The 15216-nt window shown below is 42.7% G+C and overlaps 1 protein-coding gene across 4 annotated transcripts in view; it reads right to left on the reverse strand.

Annotated features, from left to right (window-relative positions):
• Window positions 1–15216, reverse strand: part of tmem94 (transmembrane protein 94) — a 34356-nt gene that overhangs the window by 3588 nt on the left and 15552 nt on the right. For all 4 annotated transcript variants that reach the window (XM_081600981.1, XM_008438169.3, XM_008438170.3 and 1 more), the window contains 20 exons: window positions 12981–13085; window positions 11946–12119; window positions 11659–11877; window positions 10952–11264; window positions 9917–10090; window positions 9720–9822; window positions 9408–9616; window positions 9129–9310; window positions 8610–8742; window positions 8215–8330; window positions 7956–8055; window positions 5912–6020; window positions 5602–5791; window positions 5442–5519; window positions 5280–5365; window positions 5113–5194; window positions 1200–1363; window positions 945–1039; window positions 388–481; window positions 140–310 (listed from right to left, as the gene is read on the reverse strand). In XM_081600981.1, coding sequence (XP_081457107.1) covers window positions 140–310; window positions 388–481; window positions 945–1039; window positions 1200–1363; window positions 5113–5194; window positions 5280–5365; window positions 5442–5519; window positions 5602–5791; window positions 5912–6020; window positions 7956–8055; window positions 8215–8330; window positions 8610–8742; window positions 9129–9310; window positions 9408–9616; window positions 9720–9822; window positions 9917–10090; window positions 10952–11264; window positions 11659–11877; window positions 11946–12119; window positions 12981–13085 — 2897 coding nt within the window. The remainder of the gene's footprint in view (window positions 1–139; window positions 311–387; window positions 482–944; window positions 1040–1199; window positions 1364–5112; window positions 5195–5279; window positions 5366–5441; window positions 5520–5601; window positions 5792–5911; window positions 6021–7955; window positions 8056–8214; window positions 8331–8609; window positions 8743–9128; window positions 9311–9407; window positions 9617–9719; window positions 9823–9916; window positions 10091–10951; window positions 11265–11658; window positions 11878–11945; window positions 12120–12980; window positions 13086–15216) is intronic.

Consider the following 15216-nt stretch of genomic DNA (forward strand, 5'->3'; position numbering starts at 1 on the left):
TGTCTTTGTATTCCAGCCAGTTTTTTTTTGGTTTTTATGTATCCACGTCTCAGTTAGCCCTACATTTCCAAATCCACCTCTTCTGCACACGCTGCATTTACTGGGCCGTGTCTACGCTCTGGTTCTGGTGTCAACGCACCGTATCTCATGCAGCTTCACCACTTCGTTGACCAGCACTACCAGCAGCGGGGACAGGGAGGCCAGCAGCCACACCTCCAGGGGAATGTTGGCCAGGCTGAAGGTCAGAGGGCTGCTCTGGTCCCTCCACAGCTGGTAGTCCACCGTGGCCTGAACGCCCTGGCCCAGCAGTCTGGTGACACATGAGCAGGTTAGGAACTGATGTCAAAAGGAACTATGTATGTGCTGGACATGAGGAGGAGGACTTACACCACGGGCACAGTGAGGCACCACCAGGTGTTGTTGAAGGGAGTCTTCCTCCACAGAGGCTGGGAGCGATGGACGTAGCTGAGGGAGATGACCACTGAAAACAACAGCCAGCAACACTAAATGCACAAAGAACACCAACCGGGCTGCCCCCACAGCATTTTTATCGTGATAAATTCCTAATGATAAAAATTGGGATTTATTGTCACAATAAATCTAAATTAGTTTGAAACCCCATAAAACTGTGCGCATTGCTGGAATTGTTAGTTTTAGCATTTTCTCCACTGTTTGCATTTAATCATATTATCAAATTTACTGATATTTATTGAACAGTTACTGTGTGGAGCTTTGTGATACAAATCACTTTGTTATGCGACTGGTGACCTAAACCAGCTGATCAGTAATGCTGACATTTTTCAGGAGCATCATTTATGTTTTTGTCTGACTGCTGTGCCATGCAGTAGAAAAAAGGTAATAAATTGTTGTTATTGTCACTTTCATCATTATCACAATAATATCACTAAATATCGTGGAAAAACTTTGCATCCATATCGCCCCACCTGTGTGAAGCACCAGAAAACCAGCCAAGAGCTTTTGGGTCAGCAGCAGGCCGTTGGACAGATCACCAAACCACACCAGAGGCTGTGGTGATGAGCTGCAAACACACACACACACACACACACACACACACACACACACACACACACACACACACACACACACACACACACACACACACACACACACACACACACACACAAGTCAGATATGTTTGATGTTTCCCGTTTATTACTGATCCAGCTCCTGTTGCATACCTGGCTGTGAATATGGAGCTGCACTTGATAATTGAGTTGTTACTCAGGGTGAGGTTGGTGCCAGCAGGGCACACAGTCTGCAGGGTGAAGCCGAACACCAACAGGTACACACACACTGAGAGACCAAACTTTAAGAAGAAACAGCCCAGGAAGTAGTTCTGAGTCTGGAAGGACGGGAGAAGAAGAAAACAGTCGGGCTCATTGGGAAACGATCTGGAAACTTTTTGTGCAGGAAAGAAACTTTTACAAGAGTTTTGATGGAATGAGATGTTTCTGTCAAACCAAAACATGTTTGTTGCTTTTTTATTCAGTCAGATTTAAACCAGTTCCAGCACTGCCTCTGCTCTCAACAGATTTCTATTCAGGTACTTTATTGTTATTAACAGGAAATGAGGAATTGTAACTCCTATTATCCAGATTTCTTCAACGAGTTGTTAATGCTGGCAGCTGTGGACAGGAAGGATCTCCTGTAGCCGTCTGTATAACAACCAGGCGGGTACTTAAAAATATCTTTAAAGTAAAATTAAATATAACTTACAAACATTTGCTGCTGCTGTTGTAAATTGTGACAAGAAATTTTGCCTGCTTGGAGAAGAGCTACAAAGAAATAATTTTGGTTTAATAATTTTACACGTTAGCATAAAAATAGAATAAAGAAATGATGCTGCCGCTCCACATTTGATGGGTTGTAAACGACCCAGTCGAACACATTTGTTCTGTACGGTGCGGAAACGTAAACGATAGACAGAACATAATGTCTTCCAGCTTTTTCTGTGTAACTGAGAGTTTGATACCAACAGCAGCACAGCGTCAGCAGCCCACACTGCTGATAGCCGGGAAGGAGATAAATGAGTCCATTTCTATGCCTTCCTGTAAACTGGTTATGAGTCTATTAGTTTTTCACTTTTCTTGTATTTTAACTATTAAAAAAAACTGGTAAACAAATGTTTATATCTGTTTTTAAAAGAATAATAGCTTCTCTCTTATGTCCCATCAGATGAGCAGCATTAGCAGCTTTTGGTGACATTATTATTAATAATAATTAGATTGTTTTTGAATACGACGCAGGATTTAAAATTAACTGATGAAGATGGTCTATGTGTCTAGTCTGGCCTGGGAGAGATGTTTGTGGTTCCCTTCTGGACCTGTTACCCCATCAACCCAATGAGGAAGACTGTTCAGAATTTAGATCTCACTGCATCTCGCGGTGGCAACATTGCAGCCAGAGGGCTGAGGGAAATATAGTTCCATTCTGTAGAAATTCAAGAGATGCACAGCTTCTATCGCTTCGCAAAAATTTCATCAGCACAGAAACTCCAAAGAACACAAAGAAGCAAATTATATATAATTTGCTTATATATAATTTGCTTATATATAATTTGCTTATATATATATATATATATATATATATATATATATATATGATCGGCCAGTGCAGATCATAATCGGCCGATTTCCGTGTATGATCGGTGATCGCCGATCACGGTCCCCTGTTGCCGATCACACAAACCGATCACCTGCATCTCATTTCGCAGCCTGCCTGTGCAGCTGGTCTCTTCTTTCCTTCACTCTGCGCAAACGCGCAGCAGCAAATCCTAAGCGATGTGGAACTATAACGCACTGAGCGACTGAGGACGTTTGCGTGTTGCGGCGGGAAATTGAAGCACGTGGGGTGAAGCAGGTCAAAATGCATCAACACGACGAATCTAATATAGAATCAAAACAATGCCATGCCATACTTGACGGAGTTTGGCGACATCGAGGCCAGTGACGTGCGGTCAGGAAAAATAATATACAACATAATATCATTTATATTGCTATCTTCACCCTGTGGTTTTGTACTATAAAGTATCTATTTTTTACTTAGCTTAACCAATTCTGATTAGTTTGTCTTCAAAATCGCTGGATTTTCGCATTTTCCCATTCAAATGCTCAGAAGCGAAGCCGGTGAGGCAGCAGCGAGCTGAGCCTCACCTGGGATTGCGCAACCTCTCGCTAACTGCACTGGCTGCCATTATATGACAGCATGTTCGTCCTGTCTGTACGCCGGCAATAAAATGGCTAAGAAACGTTTAATATATGGACTGATTTTCCATAATTTCGCTCATGTATATAATGTACAGTGGTTTTTGTCACTAACTGTATGTGTATCGTGTTTTGTGTGCGGAGGAGCGATAAGAAACGGCAGAGAACAGACTGGAGGCGAGGCAGGCAGTTCTCTTGCCTGATCGCTGGGGGCGCTCATGTTCCCAGATATTGTGACTGCACAACTGCAGAGTAAGACTTAGTGAGCTAGCCATGGAGCTAGCCACACAGTAAATAAGTAAAGTACGCGATATATTTGTTTTCTTCTCTCTTCCGACGTCAACATGAAAGACTACATTTCTATACTTAAACAGTTTTCTAAAGTGGATTTTCAATTGAAACAGGTGATGATAACTAAAGAAAGACCAACACCGGAGCTGAAAGTTTTACTTCAAGACAGTTTGATGATTCTCAAACCGAGTAGAAAAGACATGCCGAGGATAAACTTGGCTTTGGATGAACGGATATTTTTGTGAAGTTTAGTTTTTCAATTAGTTTTTTAATTAAATGTGCGTTTTGTGGAATACAGTTAATGTTTAAATAATTCAGTAAAGTAGAAGCGGTAGCTAATCTACCACAGCAATTATTTATTAGTAAAACATTAAGCCTAAAACGTACTACAACAACAAACTAAATGTTCTGTTCTGTGTGCAAAATTCTTGAATGTTTTTTGGTGTTAATCCTAAAACATGAAGTGGCATTGTTGTCAGTTGCTATGGCAACGAGTCTGCGTAGCTTGGCGAATACAGATCACTTTGCTGCGGATCATAGCACGAAATTAATATCTACATTTTTAAGTTTCACTGAGTTAACGCGGCTATGGATCACATATAAAAGATTAGTCTTTTTGCCCCCCAGCGTTGTATGCATGCTCAAAATTTCCATAGGTCCAATAACATGCATGGTGTCTAAGTCACCAGTGCCTCACCAGCAATGAACCTCAACCGCACGTCACTGATCGAGGCTCACTGCAGTAAAAAAGACATATGGAGGATCAGATAGCAGGTAAAGCAGCGCGCAGCTACAAACACTCACCCGGATTAGCATGACGGTCAGAAAGCTAAACAAATAACCCGCAAAATTATTTAAGTCTTCAAGCTGCGATGTAAGACGCTGGTTCTGCTCTCTGTTGAACCGCTGCTACGCTACAGGTAGTAATATTTCACAGACGGAGCCGTTTCTGCTCCACCTGGTAGTGACTCTCACACCGAACCTCTGCTTAAAGCTGCAGCATCTAACTTAAAAAAAATTAATTTTACATACGTATTCAAACTTTCGCTGTCCTAACATGAGACAAATAATCTCTGAAAAAATAATCGATGTCCACATAATGTAACCGGTAGTGTTTATGATCAAAATAATAATAATTATGTGAACGGTATCTGTGATCGGCCCTCAGGCTTGATCGGAATCGATATCGGCAGGAGAAAACCTGATCGGCACATCTCTAATATTATACACGCACACACACACACACACACAATTTTGTCATAAACCCCCCAAGAATTTAAAACTACTTTCACCCCTGATTACAACCACCCTAAAGAAGCTATCTAGCTGTATGACAGTCTGATGAAGAGGATGCTCAGGGTTGATCCTCCTGCTTAAAGCCTGTGATCTTCTTCATCACTGATCACACACACATCTCTGATACCGTTTCTCTGTAGTTTGCTCTCCAGCTTCTCCTTACTGTTTATAATTTTTACTTTAATTATACCCCTTAATAAATCAGAACGTTTCCCTGTTTAATTCAGTAAGTAGTGAAACGTGATCATTACTGAGCTCGAGTTTGGTTTTATATTACAAAGCTACTCTCAGCTCATCCCACCTTCTTTGGGATTGAATCCAGGTTCTTTCCTGTGGCAACTGTCATGACCGAATTGTCCGGTGGCTTTCCCAACAGTGACACACTGCCAAAACAAATCCAGCGTTAAAACATCTGACAGATCAATTAGTGCGACTGATTCATCATGGGCACGTGGAGTGTGTATGTACCTGAGTAAAGGGCAGCTGAAACAGGACATCCAGAGGATGTCAGTGGTGTTCATGGGAGGAGGAAGCTGAGCCAGGCAGGCCAAGAACTGCACAACAACACAACACACACTTCAGATGGTGCATCCCAGAGAGGTCTGACACTCCTGCAGTTTACTGACCCACCTGAAGAATGACCAGACTGAGCTGGCACTGCAGCAGGAAGAGAAAGCACTTGCGGATACCAGACGTTGTATGTCGTGCCTAGAAAGTTAGTTCAGCAAAGGTAGATTCAATATCAATTGAAGATGTGTATGTGACTCAGTGACTGCTCGATGTCACAAACCTGCTCTATGAGTTTAATCAAGCTAACACTGTTTCCCTGGTGAAAGGAGACGGAGCAGCCCAGGCTGTTCAGCTGTCCCGACAGTCTGAGAGGAGAGAGTCCTTCAGCCTCTCCGCTGAAGCCTCCTCCTGTGGCGTAGCCAAAGGTCTCCCATGAGCACTGAGACGGATACAGAGGGTCCAGCCCAATGCTGTGGAGCCCAGAGAGCGGACAACATGGCGTCAGCAGATGTGATGGGGACGATTATGATACGCTTGGCTTCAAAAACGTTGTGAGAAATGTTGAGAATGAAAGCAACAGATCTCTGTACCTGAGATCGCTTTGCAGAAAGAGGCGGCTGTTGCGGAAGTTGGCGGAGCTTCCCAGACAGCAGGTCACCTCCCTGTTCTCCTGCATGATCTTCATCATCTCACACATGGCTGCAGAGAGGAAGACCAGCCACAACATTTCAGTTTGGTTTGTCCCATGGATAACAGAGTGGACCTTGATGACTCAGAAGATATACTGTACAGCTCTGGAAAAAATGAAAATCCACTACACTGAACCCCATTGGAAACCTCCTGGTTATTCCACCACATACTGATTTCTGAACTCTTCCTGAGTTCAAATATTAGTATTGTTGTTTCTAAATGACCATGAACTTGTTTTCTTTGCATCATTTGAGGTCTGAAAGCACTGCATCCTTTTTGTTATTTTGACCATTTCTCATTTTCTGCTAATAAATACACATTTTTGCTTGGAATTTCAGAGACGTGTTCATTTTACTCAAACATATACCTATGACAAGTAAAATCAGAGAAACTGAAACTTAATTTTCACCAGAGCTGCATATATACAGAAGAAGACTGGAGCTACCAAAAAAATAAAAAATAAAAATTAATTAATTCTGACTTTTTTTTTCCCAAAGTCCAACTTTAACCTCAGAATTCTGACATTTGATCTTATTAGATTAAAAGTTCTAAGGAAAAAGTTACAGTTCTTGTGTTTTCTGTGGCACTCTTCCATAAAGCTATCCTCCATCTGTGCTGTTCTCTGCCTCTGTGTAAAACATGAGGGGTTGATTTGTTAACCATTTTGTCAAACAGGTTGACTAATTTGTCTAACAGATGTTTGACAAGTTCTTAGGTTTCTGTCAGAGCAGAACGCGTCAAACCATGAAGTGAACTGAAAACAGCAAAACCAAACAGTTTATCGATTAGCTAGATTCTTGACTTGGAGTAGGTTATGGTTTTGGGGAGAGTGTAGGGTTCTGCATGTGACTATTTGAGAAACTGAAAAATAAAGTTCAGGTATTTAAGTAGTAAATATTATTGATTTTTACAGAGCTGCTGTGGAAACTCGTCTCCAGTAAGAATTACATGCTTAACAATAAGTCTATAACAGACTATATCAGATGTAAATAGTTCTACACTTATAATAATGTTTAGTTTGGAAAAAATATGAAGTTATTTCTTATCATCTTTTTTATCTTAGGTTGTGTAGGACAGGGTACAAAAAGCACAATTCTTATGTCACAGAGGAATAACTGAATTTTATTCTGTTTGTTTTTATTACTTTTGTGAAACCAGGACTTGGACAAACCAACTTTAAGCATCAAAGCAATTCATTCAAATGATTAAAAATGCTATTATAAAATAATATGCAGTATTTAATGAAATAAATATCACTTTTTAAAGGCTCCATTTTAGTTTTGATGTTGACGTCTTTGTGTTTAAGCCAGTGGTTCTTAACCTTTTTTGAGGTACCGAACAGCCCAGTTGCATATGCACATTCACTGAACCCTTCTTATTCCCCCCACCCCCCAACCCCGACACACAAAATACTTTGCGGTATTCGGATTTAGTAATGTAATTATATTAGCTGTGTAACCTCCCCCACACCACTAGAGGCAGTACCAACCCTGAAAAGATGCGACTAAGGAGCAGATTTAGACTATAGAATTTGGTAAAAACTGTGAGCTTTGCTGAAGTAATTAAAGACAAAAGTTCAAATCCATGCTGAGAGTGGAACTCCTTCAATCAGTGCTCCTCCGCAGCACTGATTGGCTAAGCAATGTAACGTGATCCTCTGATTGGTTAAGCAATGTAACGTGATCCTCCACAGCAAGTGGTGGCAAAGCGGGGCGTCATCATGACTTTACACAAGTGTGTCTTTACCTCCGCGGCAGAGGCTCCGCCGAACCCCTGAGACCGACTCATCGAACCCCAGGGGTTCGATCGAACCCAGGTTAAGAACCACTGGTTTAACCTAAAAATGCAAATGAATGAAACTGTAAAGGTAAAAACTCTCCTCAGTCTGCAGAAGGATAATTAAAAAGCGTGAGGACAGTCAGCCACCCGGAGGTAAAGACTCACTGTCGGGGGTGCAGTCAGTGAAGAGCGGCACTAAAAGAGGCACGTTGTCGATGTTCTTCAGATGAGGACGGACCTGGTGGATCCCCCGAGGCAGTTTGGCCTGAAACAGAGCGCAACAACAACCTGAGTCAGGACAGCGCTGGACAAATCCAGTTACAGACGATCTGAAACGTTTCATTAGCACAGAACGTCTGGCAACAAAGGCAGAAGGTCTGGTGAGATGAGCCCTGCTGCATAATGTGACTGAGGTGATGATTACTCTGTTACAATCCTCCAGGAAGCTTGGCACGTCGCTGTCTGTCGGCTGGAAGCTGGCCAGGTCGGACTGGGCCTCCTCCTCCTGCAGCAGCGGACCCTCCGCCTCGTCCCGGGAGTCTTCAAGACAAAACGCAGGAAAATGGACACAGTTCAGATGATGACAGATCTGTTATACTGTTGCCACTGATGGAACCATTCCAGTTTCTAAGTGGTAACAACAGAGATCAGCTGTCCGTATGGCTGTTAAGCCTCTGACTGCAGGGCGAAGGACCAGCCTGGGTTTGCTGGCCTGCAGCAGCACCAAAACTTATTTTTGGTAAGTTAGTGTTTCTCTCATTGAACACAAAAAATAAAAATAAAAAAATCACAGAGCGTGGAGAGGCACAGCCTACATACCCTGGTGGAGGTCTTCATGCAGGGAACCGTGTCCCGGGCTGGACGGAGGCCCCTCACAGGGGCCGTCTCCGTTTGGAGTCAGAGATATGTGACAGTTCCAGCCTGTCTCTAAACCCATCTTCTCTGCAAACACCTGCACACACACACACACACACGCACGCACGCACGCACGCACGCACGCACGCACGCACGCACGCACACACACACACACACACACACACACACACACACACACACACACACACACACACACACACACACACACACACACACACACACACACACACACACACACACACACACACACACACACAATGAACCCACAGCAACCTAGCTTCAACACACTGTATGTGCCAATAAGGATATGAATAATTGTCCCAAAAAGACAAAAGTTGACATAAAGGTCAGATCCTGACCAACAGAACAGATCTACCTGACAGGTTGCCACCATGGGAGGGACAATTCTAGAGCTCATGCTTTCACATTACGTCCAACTCTTCTTCCAAGATGTTTGCTCACCTTGCTGCGCAGCTCATCCTCCATGGAAAAATACACAAAGCGGATGCAAGCAGTGACCAGCGCATCAATGAGACGGACCGTGTCCAACTTGGCCTGGAACTGAGACGACACCATCCCCATGAAGATCTGTCCGCTGAGCGCCTGGACACAGTCCTCCCGCTCCACTCCCTCTCCGATCCCCTCTGACAGAAACACACAGAGTCCATCAGAACCATGGCCTGCTGGTCTGAACGTCTCGGCCCCGCGCCGCGCCGCGCCGCCCCATTCCTCACGCCTCACCGTCTGAGCTCCAGCTGTTCCTGCACAGGTTGTGTTTGATGGGCGTGGTGGAGGGCAGCTCGACGCCGGAGAACAGGCAGGGACCCGAGGCCAGCTCCACACACTTCCCATTCAGCTGGCCGGACAGAGACACCTGCATGGGTTTGTAGGAGAAGGCGGAGCAGTAACCTGACAGGCAGGCACGCTGGTAGAAGTCTAGAACCTTTTTCCTGTAACACAGAGGGGAAGGAAAAAAAAGGTTAGATGTTCAGAAAGACAAAAACAAGCATGAATAATAAATAGGATGGAGAGCCTGAAACTCCAAAAGCAGACCTGTCTGAGCCTGACAGGGGGTAGATATCAGTTCCATCCCAGAAGTCAGTGCAGGCCTCTAGGATCAGGTCAGCCGAACCATGTGACAGCATCTGGACGCTGTCTGCAACAACACACACACACACACACACACTTTTATACCAACAAAGCAGCTGGCACAGGCCCTGCACACACACCATACACCATCCAGGACTTACTGGAGGAGGAGTCTCGCACACACAGGGACATGAGGTGGGAGATGGGGGGCTGGCGCTTGGTGAAGGATGGCAGGCGGCGAGAGGTGAACTCCTTGGTCTTCTCTCTGGTTGGCAGCTGGTAGAGGGTCAGGTGGTTCTCCTGTTTAAACAGCTCCCTGGCTCCAGGAGTGAAGCCTGAGACATGATGGGAAATGATTTAGACATGCTCAGTCTGCATATTATACACATTCATGAAAAATTTTGTTCTAAAATAAAAACTCTCCTCGGTTCAAAGCTGTTGGCTCATCATCACTGAGAAGCTTGTTTCAAAAAATAAACAGTCTGTGTGTTTTTCTAACATATTTAGATGTATGGATACTAATAATCAATCTTAACATTACCAAACAATTGATGTTATATTACCAAACAAGCAAAACTAAAAAACAAACGTTTTTAAATATTCTGTAAAATGTTACTTTAAAGAAATGCTGTTTCTGCTATGGATAAATCAAGACACTCCTGAACTTATTAACATTTATAAAACCTAGAATCATATGAAAGCAAAATATACCAAGTCAACATGATCAACATGATCTGTCATCAATACTCTGGGATGGAGCAGAAATCAGCGTTCAGTACACAGCTTGGGTTTAAAGCTACAGTATGTTTCAATCAGGAAAAGAAAAAATATGTATTTTTTAACTTTAATCTTAATTAATGAGTTACAATATTTTATTTCCTTTTGTGATTAGTAACGTATTTTTGAATTTGGATTCAACATTGAGCAAAGAATGTTGGCATGTTCTGACAATCAGTGGATTTTAAAAGTATCCAACAATAAAGCCACTAGAAAATGGTGGGTGTTGTAGTTCAGACAACGTTGAATAAGTCTGTGTTAACATTTAGTTATGAAATGTGTTCCAAAAAGTTCCAGTCCAAAGTACAATGTGTGACATTATGAAGCTCATACTGAGAGGCTGCAGGTAAAACCTAAAACCTAAAGGCATTACTGGAGAACAGGAAGGACATGTAGACATGCAGCGCTGCATGTTTTACCTATCAGCCTTGAGAGCTCACAGAGGCCCCAGGGAACGTAGACAGGCAGCACGGAGCCGTGGCTCTCCTGCAGGGCCAGGTTGGACAGATGGTCTGAGAAGCGGCACAGCTGCTGGGTGACCCCGGCGTTGCACAGGTTCAGCATGATGTTGAGGCCCAGCGGCTTCAGAGAGGGCAGGTGGCACTGCCAGGAGAGATCGTCGAACTGGATGCTGGTCGGGTTCTGCTGGTCTTGGGACAAGCTCAGCATCTCCAGGTGGTAGTCGCACACAAAGTCCTCTGCCTCAGCTTCTGGACAGCCCAGAGCAAAATCCTAGACGACAAAAACCAAGATACAGAAGAGAGAGATGGAATCCTCATGTATGGCTAAACCTAACATTTTTCATAACCCTAGAAGATTTAGATTTTTTTCTATGCTGCTTGACCCATTGGGCTTTTGTCTCTTCCTGTACAGTTACCATTATTCTTCTTCTAAATATCTTTAATCTGTATCTTATTTGTGCAAACTAAATCAAACTAATTATGGAATATGAATGCATCAACATTATTAACTAGATTCATTTTCTGGCATCTGCATGCACTAATTTCTTAGACGTCTTATTTTGAAATCTCCTTACATTTTGATGTACATTAATGAATGCTGCAGATCGTTTGTTTTCCAGTTGTTTTTTTAATGCTAGCTGTTTCAGTCTCTCCCCGGCCTGTACCTGCTCCTCCTCGCCTCCCTCGGTGTCGTGGCTGAAGCTGACATTGGATCCAGAGTGATGTTTGGTCCGGGAATGTGTGGTGGGCTGAGCAGGCCGCCGGAGTCTGACCGTCTCAGACAGTCGAGCCGCGTCATGTGACGTCTCACTGGGCTCGGCTGCATCCCCCAGCTGGGGGGCGGGTTCCTCCGGGGGACAGAGCAGAGTCTCTGCTTCCTGAGACTGCAGCAGAAAGAGGATTTTAAGAAAGGGGGAGCTACAGTAACTCTCAGTCTGTCAGGCAGACGCACCTCATCCCGGTCATCTTCAGTCTCCATCCGACAGTAGGAGTTCACCGACAGGTCGTCTCGGAGGTCGTCCTGGCTGCTGTGAGGCGGTTCCACTCTCCCACTGAAGAACAGAACCGTCTCTGGACTCGGGTTTGGCCATGACAGGATGCCCTGCTTGTCCACGCAGCACAGCACCTGCAAACAGAGAGAGGGTGAAACACAGGAGGAACCAAAGGCATAAAAACACCTATAAAAACCATGGCAACAAATCTACAGCATACTTCCTCCTTCCTGTATTCAACAGAGTTCTGACATTTGAGCTGACAGGAAAGTCAGGATTACACTGCATCCATATTTAAAAGCTAAACAGTATCCCAAAGCATTACACATCCACCTCCATGCTTCATAGTCAGTATTCCTGGATTCCTGTGTTGGATTTGACAAACACGTCCTCTGTGCTGTGTCCACATGATTACATTTAGTCTCATGACTTCAGAAGTTCGGGTCTTTGTCTGCGTTCTGTCTGATGACCTTCAGTCTGACCTTCATATTTGTCTCAGACAGTAAAGTTTTCCTCTTTGCACAAAACCCAGGAAGGTCAAACTTGTTCAGTCTCTTCTGATTGGACAGGCCAGGATTGGACCTTCACCAGATGCTGTCTGCAGATGCAGACAGTAACGTTTAATCCTCATCTCATATCCATCAGCATGAATTTGGCATTTACCACAACAGTCAATAATTACGTCATAAAAAGGAAACAAAACATATGTAAATCATACCTAACTATAAGTCAGTGAAACTGAAAAAACGTGCAAAAAAGTGCAACTTACAGGTAATAAGTGGTAATCATCACTTATAAATAAGCAGAGCTCTTTAAAATCCCAGAATGTTCAAATTTCATTGACATTTATTTTAATATTATTTTTATCTGGTGTAATTTTTTGTACAAATGTTAAAGTGATTACATCATAAAGCATATGGGATATCTAGAAGTGAAGAAAGAAATCAGAACTTGGCCATAAAAACAAGAGAAGGCCTTCAAACAGTCGTACTCACAGTGACAGAGCCCAGAGTGTGCAGCAGGCTTGAGGTGTAGCACAGAGTCTCAGATTCTCCGTTCAACACGCCAACCATGTGTCTCCAGACACAGCGCAGCAAATCCTGCATCCAGGACATATACCAGCAGGTTAGAATGAGACACCACCGAAACCAAGAACCTCCTAATGAAAGAGCAGGAGTTTGTTACTGAGGAGAATACGTCCCAGTTCTAAATCACATCGAATTCCTTCATCAGTTCTGAGATGAGAGTAAAGCCTGTAGAGTGTAGAGAGCCTGTAAAGTCTCGGAGGTGAAGCGGTCAAAACAGGCATGCAGAGATTGAGGCTCTGATTGGATGGAATCAATGAAAACTTTTCCCCAGGAAGAAAAAACTGTCACAAAGGAACCATTTAGTATATGGACGCTTTAGCTAGCCAGTGCTAACACAACATGGCAGTCAGACTTAGCAGTGAAACTGCTCAACTGTTCATGTTAAGTATAATGAAAAAAACACACTGTGCATCCCTGTGTCCAGATACAGCTCTCAGTGATCTGAAGTCCTGTTTGGTTTTCAGAGGGATCTACTTGTATTCTGTACACCTGCAGAATCCTCCTGACCCATGTGATCAGAACACCAATAATTTTCCAGGTAGCTGACTTTATTTTACTGTATTTCTGCTCCTGCTAATAATGATCAGCTAACACCACTTCACTGAAATCTTTTCATAAGAACAGGTTAAACTTGTAGCATGATGACTGGACTAGAAACACTTTACTAATCTGCCCTAGACTGTTAGGAAAGGCTTTGAGCTTCTACAACTGCTAGGTCCGTTTATCAAGTAATTTTACTTAAAGGCATATTAGTATATGTAAAATAACTCTCTGTGATAGATGTCGGACGCAGGGAAATGGGGGGAATGTCCCATCAGACCGTCAGTTCCCGAAACCACACACTCAAAAAAAAAAGAGAGAAAAAAAAAGGTAAAGTACATTCGGGGTCAGTGGGACCCCACCGGGTGAAAAGCTCATGGGTTCAAATGACCCCATTTCTTAAGACCGTGGGAGGGTTAAATAAGGTAAATATTTTCTTTTTCTGCTAGAGGTAAAACTCAGCATCACCTTTCACCTCAGCTGTTAGATGTTGAAGGACTATGCTGGGACCAGACTGTTGCATGTTCTCTGTAAAAGTGTTTTACCCCTCAAAGTATAAACAAAGCCCTGTACCAGCTGAGGAGATTTTTGCAGGCTTTGAGTCAACCCTTAATTTAATTTAGTCATCCTCCTCTTCTTTAATCGTTTAGCAAGATTGTTTATGGATTTCCTTACAGTTCTGTTCTGAAGTGTGATTGAGAAAAACAGAAGGCCAGTCTGAGGACGTCCTTCCAGACCAAGCAGTTGTGCGTCCAGGACTGTGGGAGCTGCTGAGTTCCAAACTCTATTCCCAAACAGGTGCACCACAGTCTAAGACTGGACCACACGCTACCAGCATAAAATCACCAGAGTTTTACACCAGAGTCACGTTAAACTTTATGATCTCGTTTTTTGCCACAAATTATTCTCACCTGATTTATGAATAGGTACGGTAACTCAGAACCTTCATATGACCCAATAGTGGAGAATCTGAGGTCATTTAGAAAAGGGGAAACAGTAACGCATGCAATAGAAACATCAGATCTAGAAATGGAAAACATGCTTAAAATGTGTAAATATATTGTAAACATAAGACACAAATAATATTTCTTTGTAATATTTGTTCCTGTCAGAACAAAATAAAGGATGGAGGGTCAAAAGGGACAAATTTAAATAAATAAATCATTAAATAAATGTACCATGGTGATGCTGCAGGAACAGGAACCATGAATAAATACACCCTTAATTATCTGCACTAGTAATTGTACATTTGAATAATTTTAATAACTTAATGACATACTGAATAAATTATCTAATGAATCAATTATTTCAATACTTTTTAAGTTGCATCTGACTAATGATTTAAAGACGTATTTTTTTTAATTTTGTGCCTTTTTTACAGTCCATGTAAAAGTACCAGTAAAACTCATTTTGATATTTTCTTGTCATTAGAATAAAATGACAAGAAACTTTTTATTTTTTGCTTTTGGTTTTGTTTTTGATCATTTTCCACAAATATCCACATCCTGTAGTAGAAAATCAATCCATCCTCTATGACAAGTTTTATGTTCTTTATTATAAAACCTAAAAATAGAAATAAAATGGCAGCTCTTTTAAAATGACA

Source organism: Poecilia reticulata, chromosome 19 (assembly GCF_904066995.2).
Source record: "Poecilia reticulata chromosome 19, P_reticulata-male-v2, whole genome shotgun sequence".
NCBI classification, from domain to species: domain Eukaryota; kingdom Metazoa; phylum Chordata; class Actinopteri; order Cyprinodontiformes; family Poeciliidae; genus Poecilia; species Poecilia reticulata.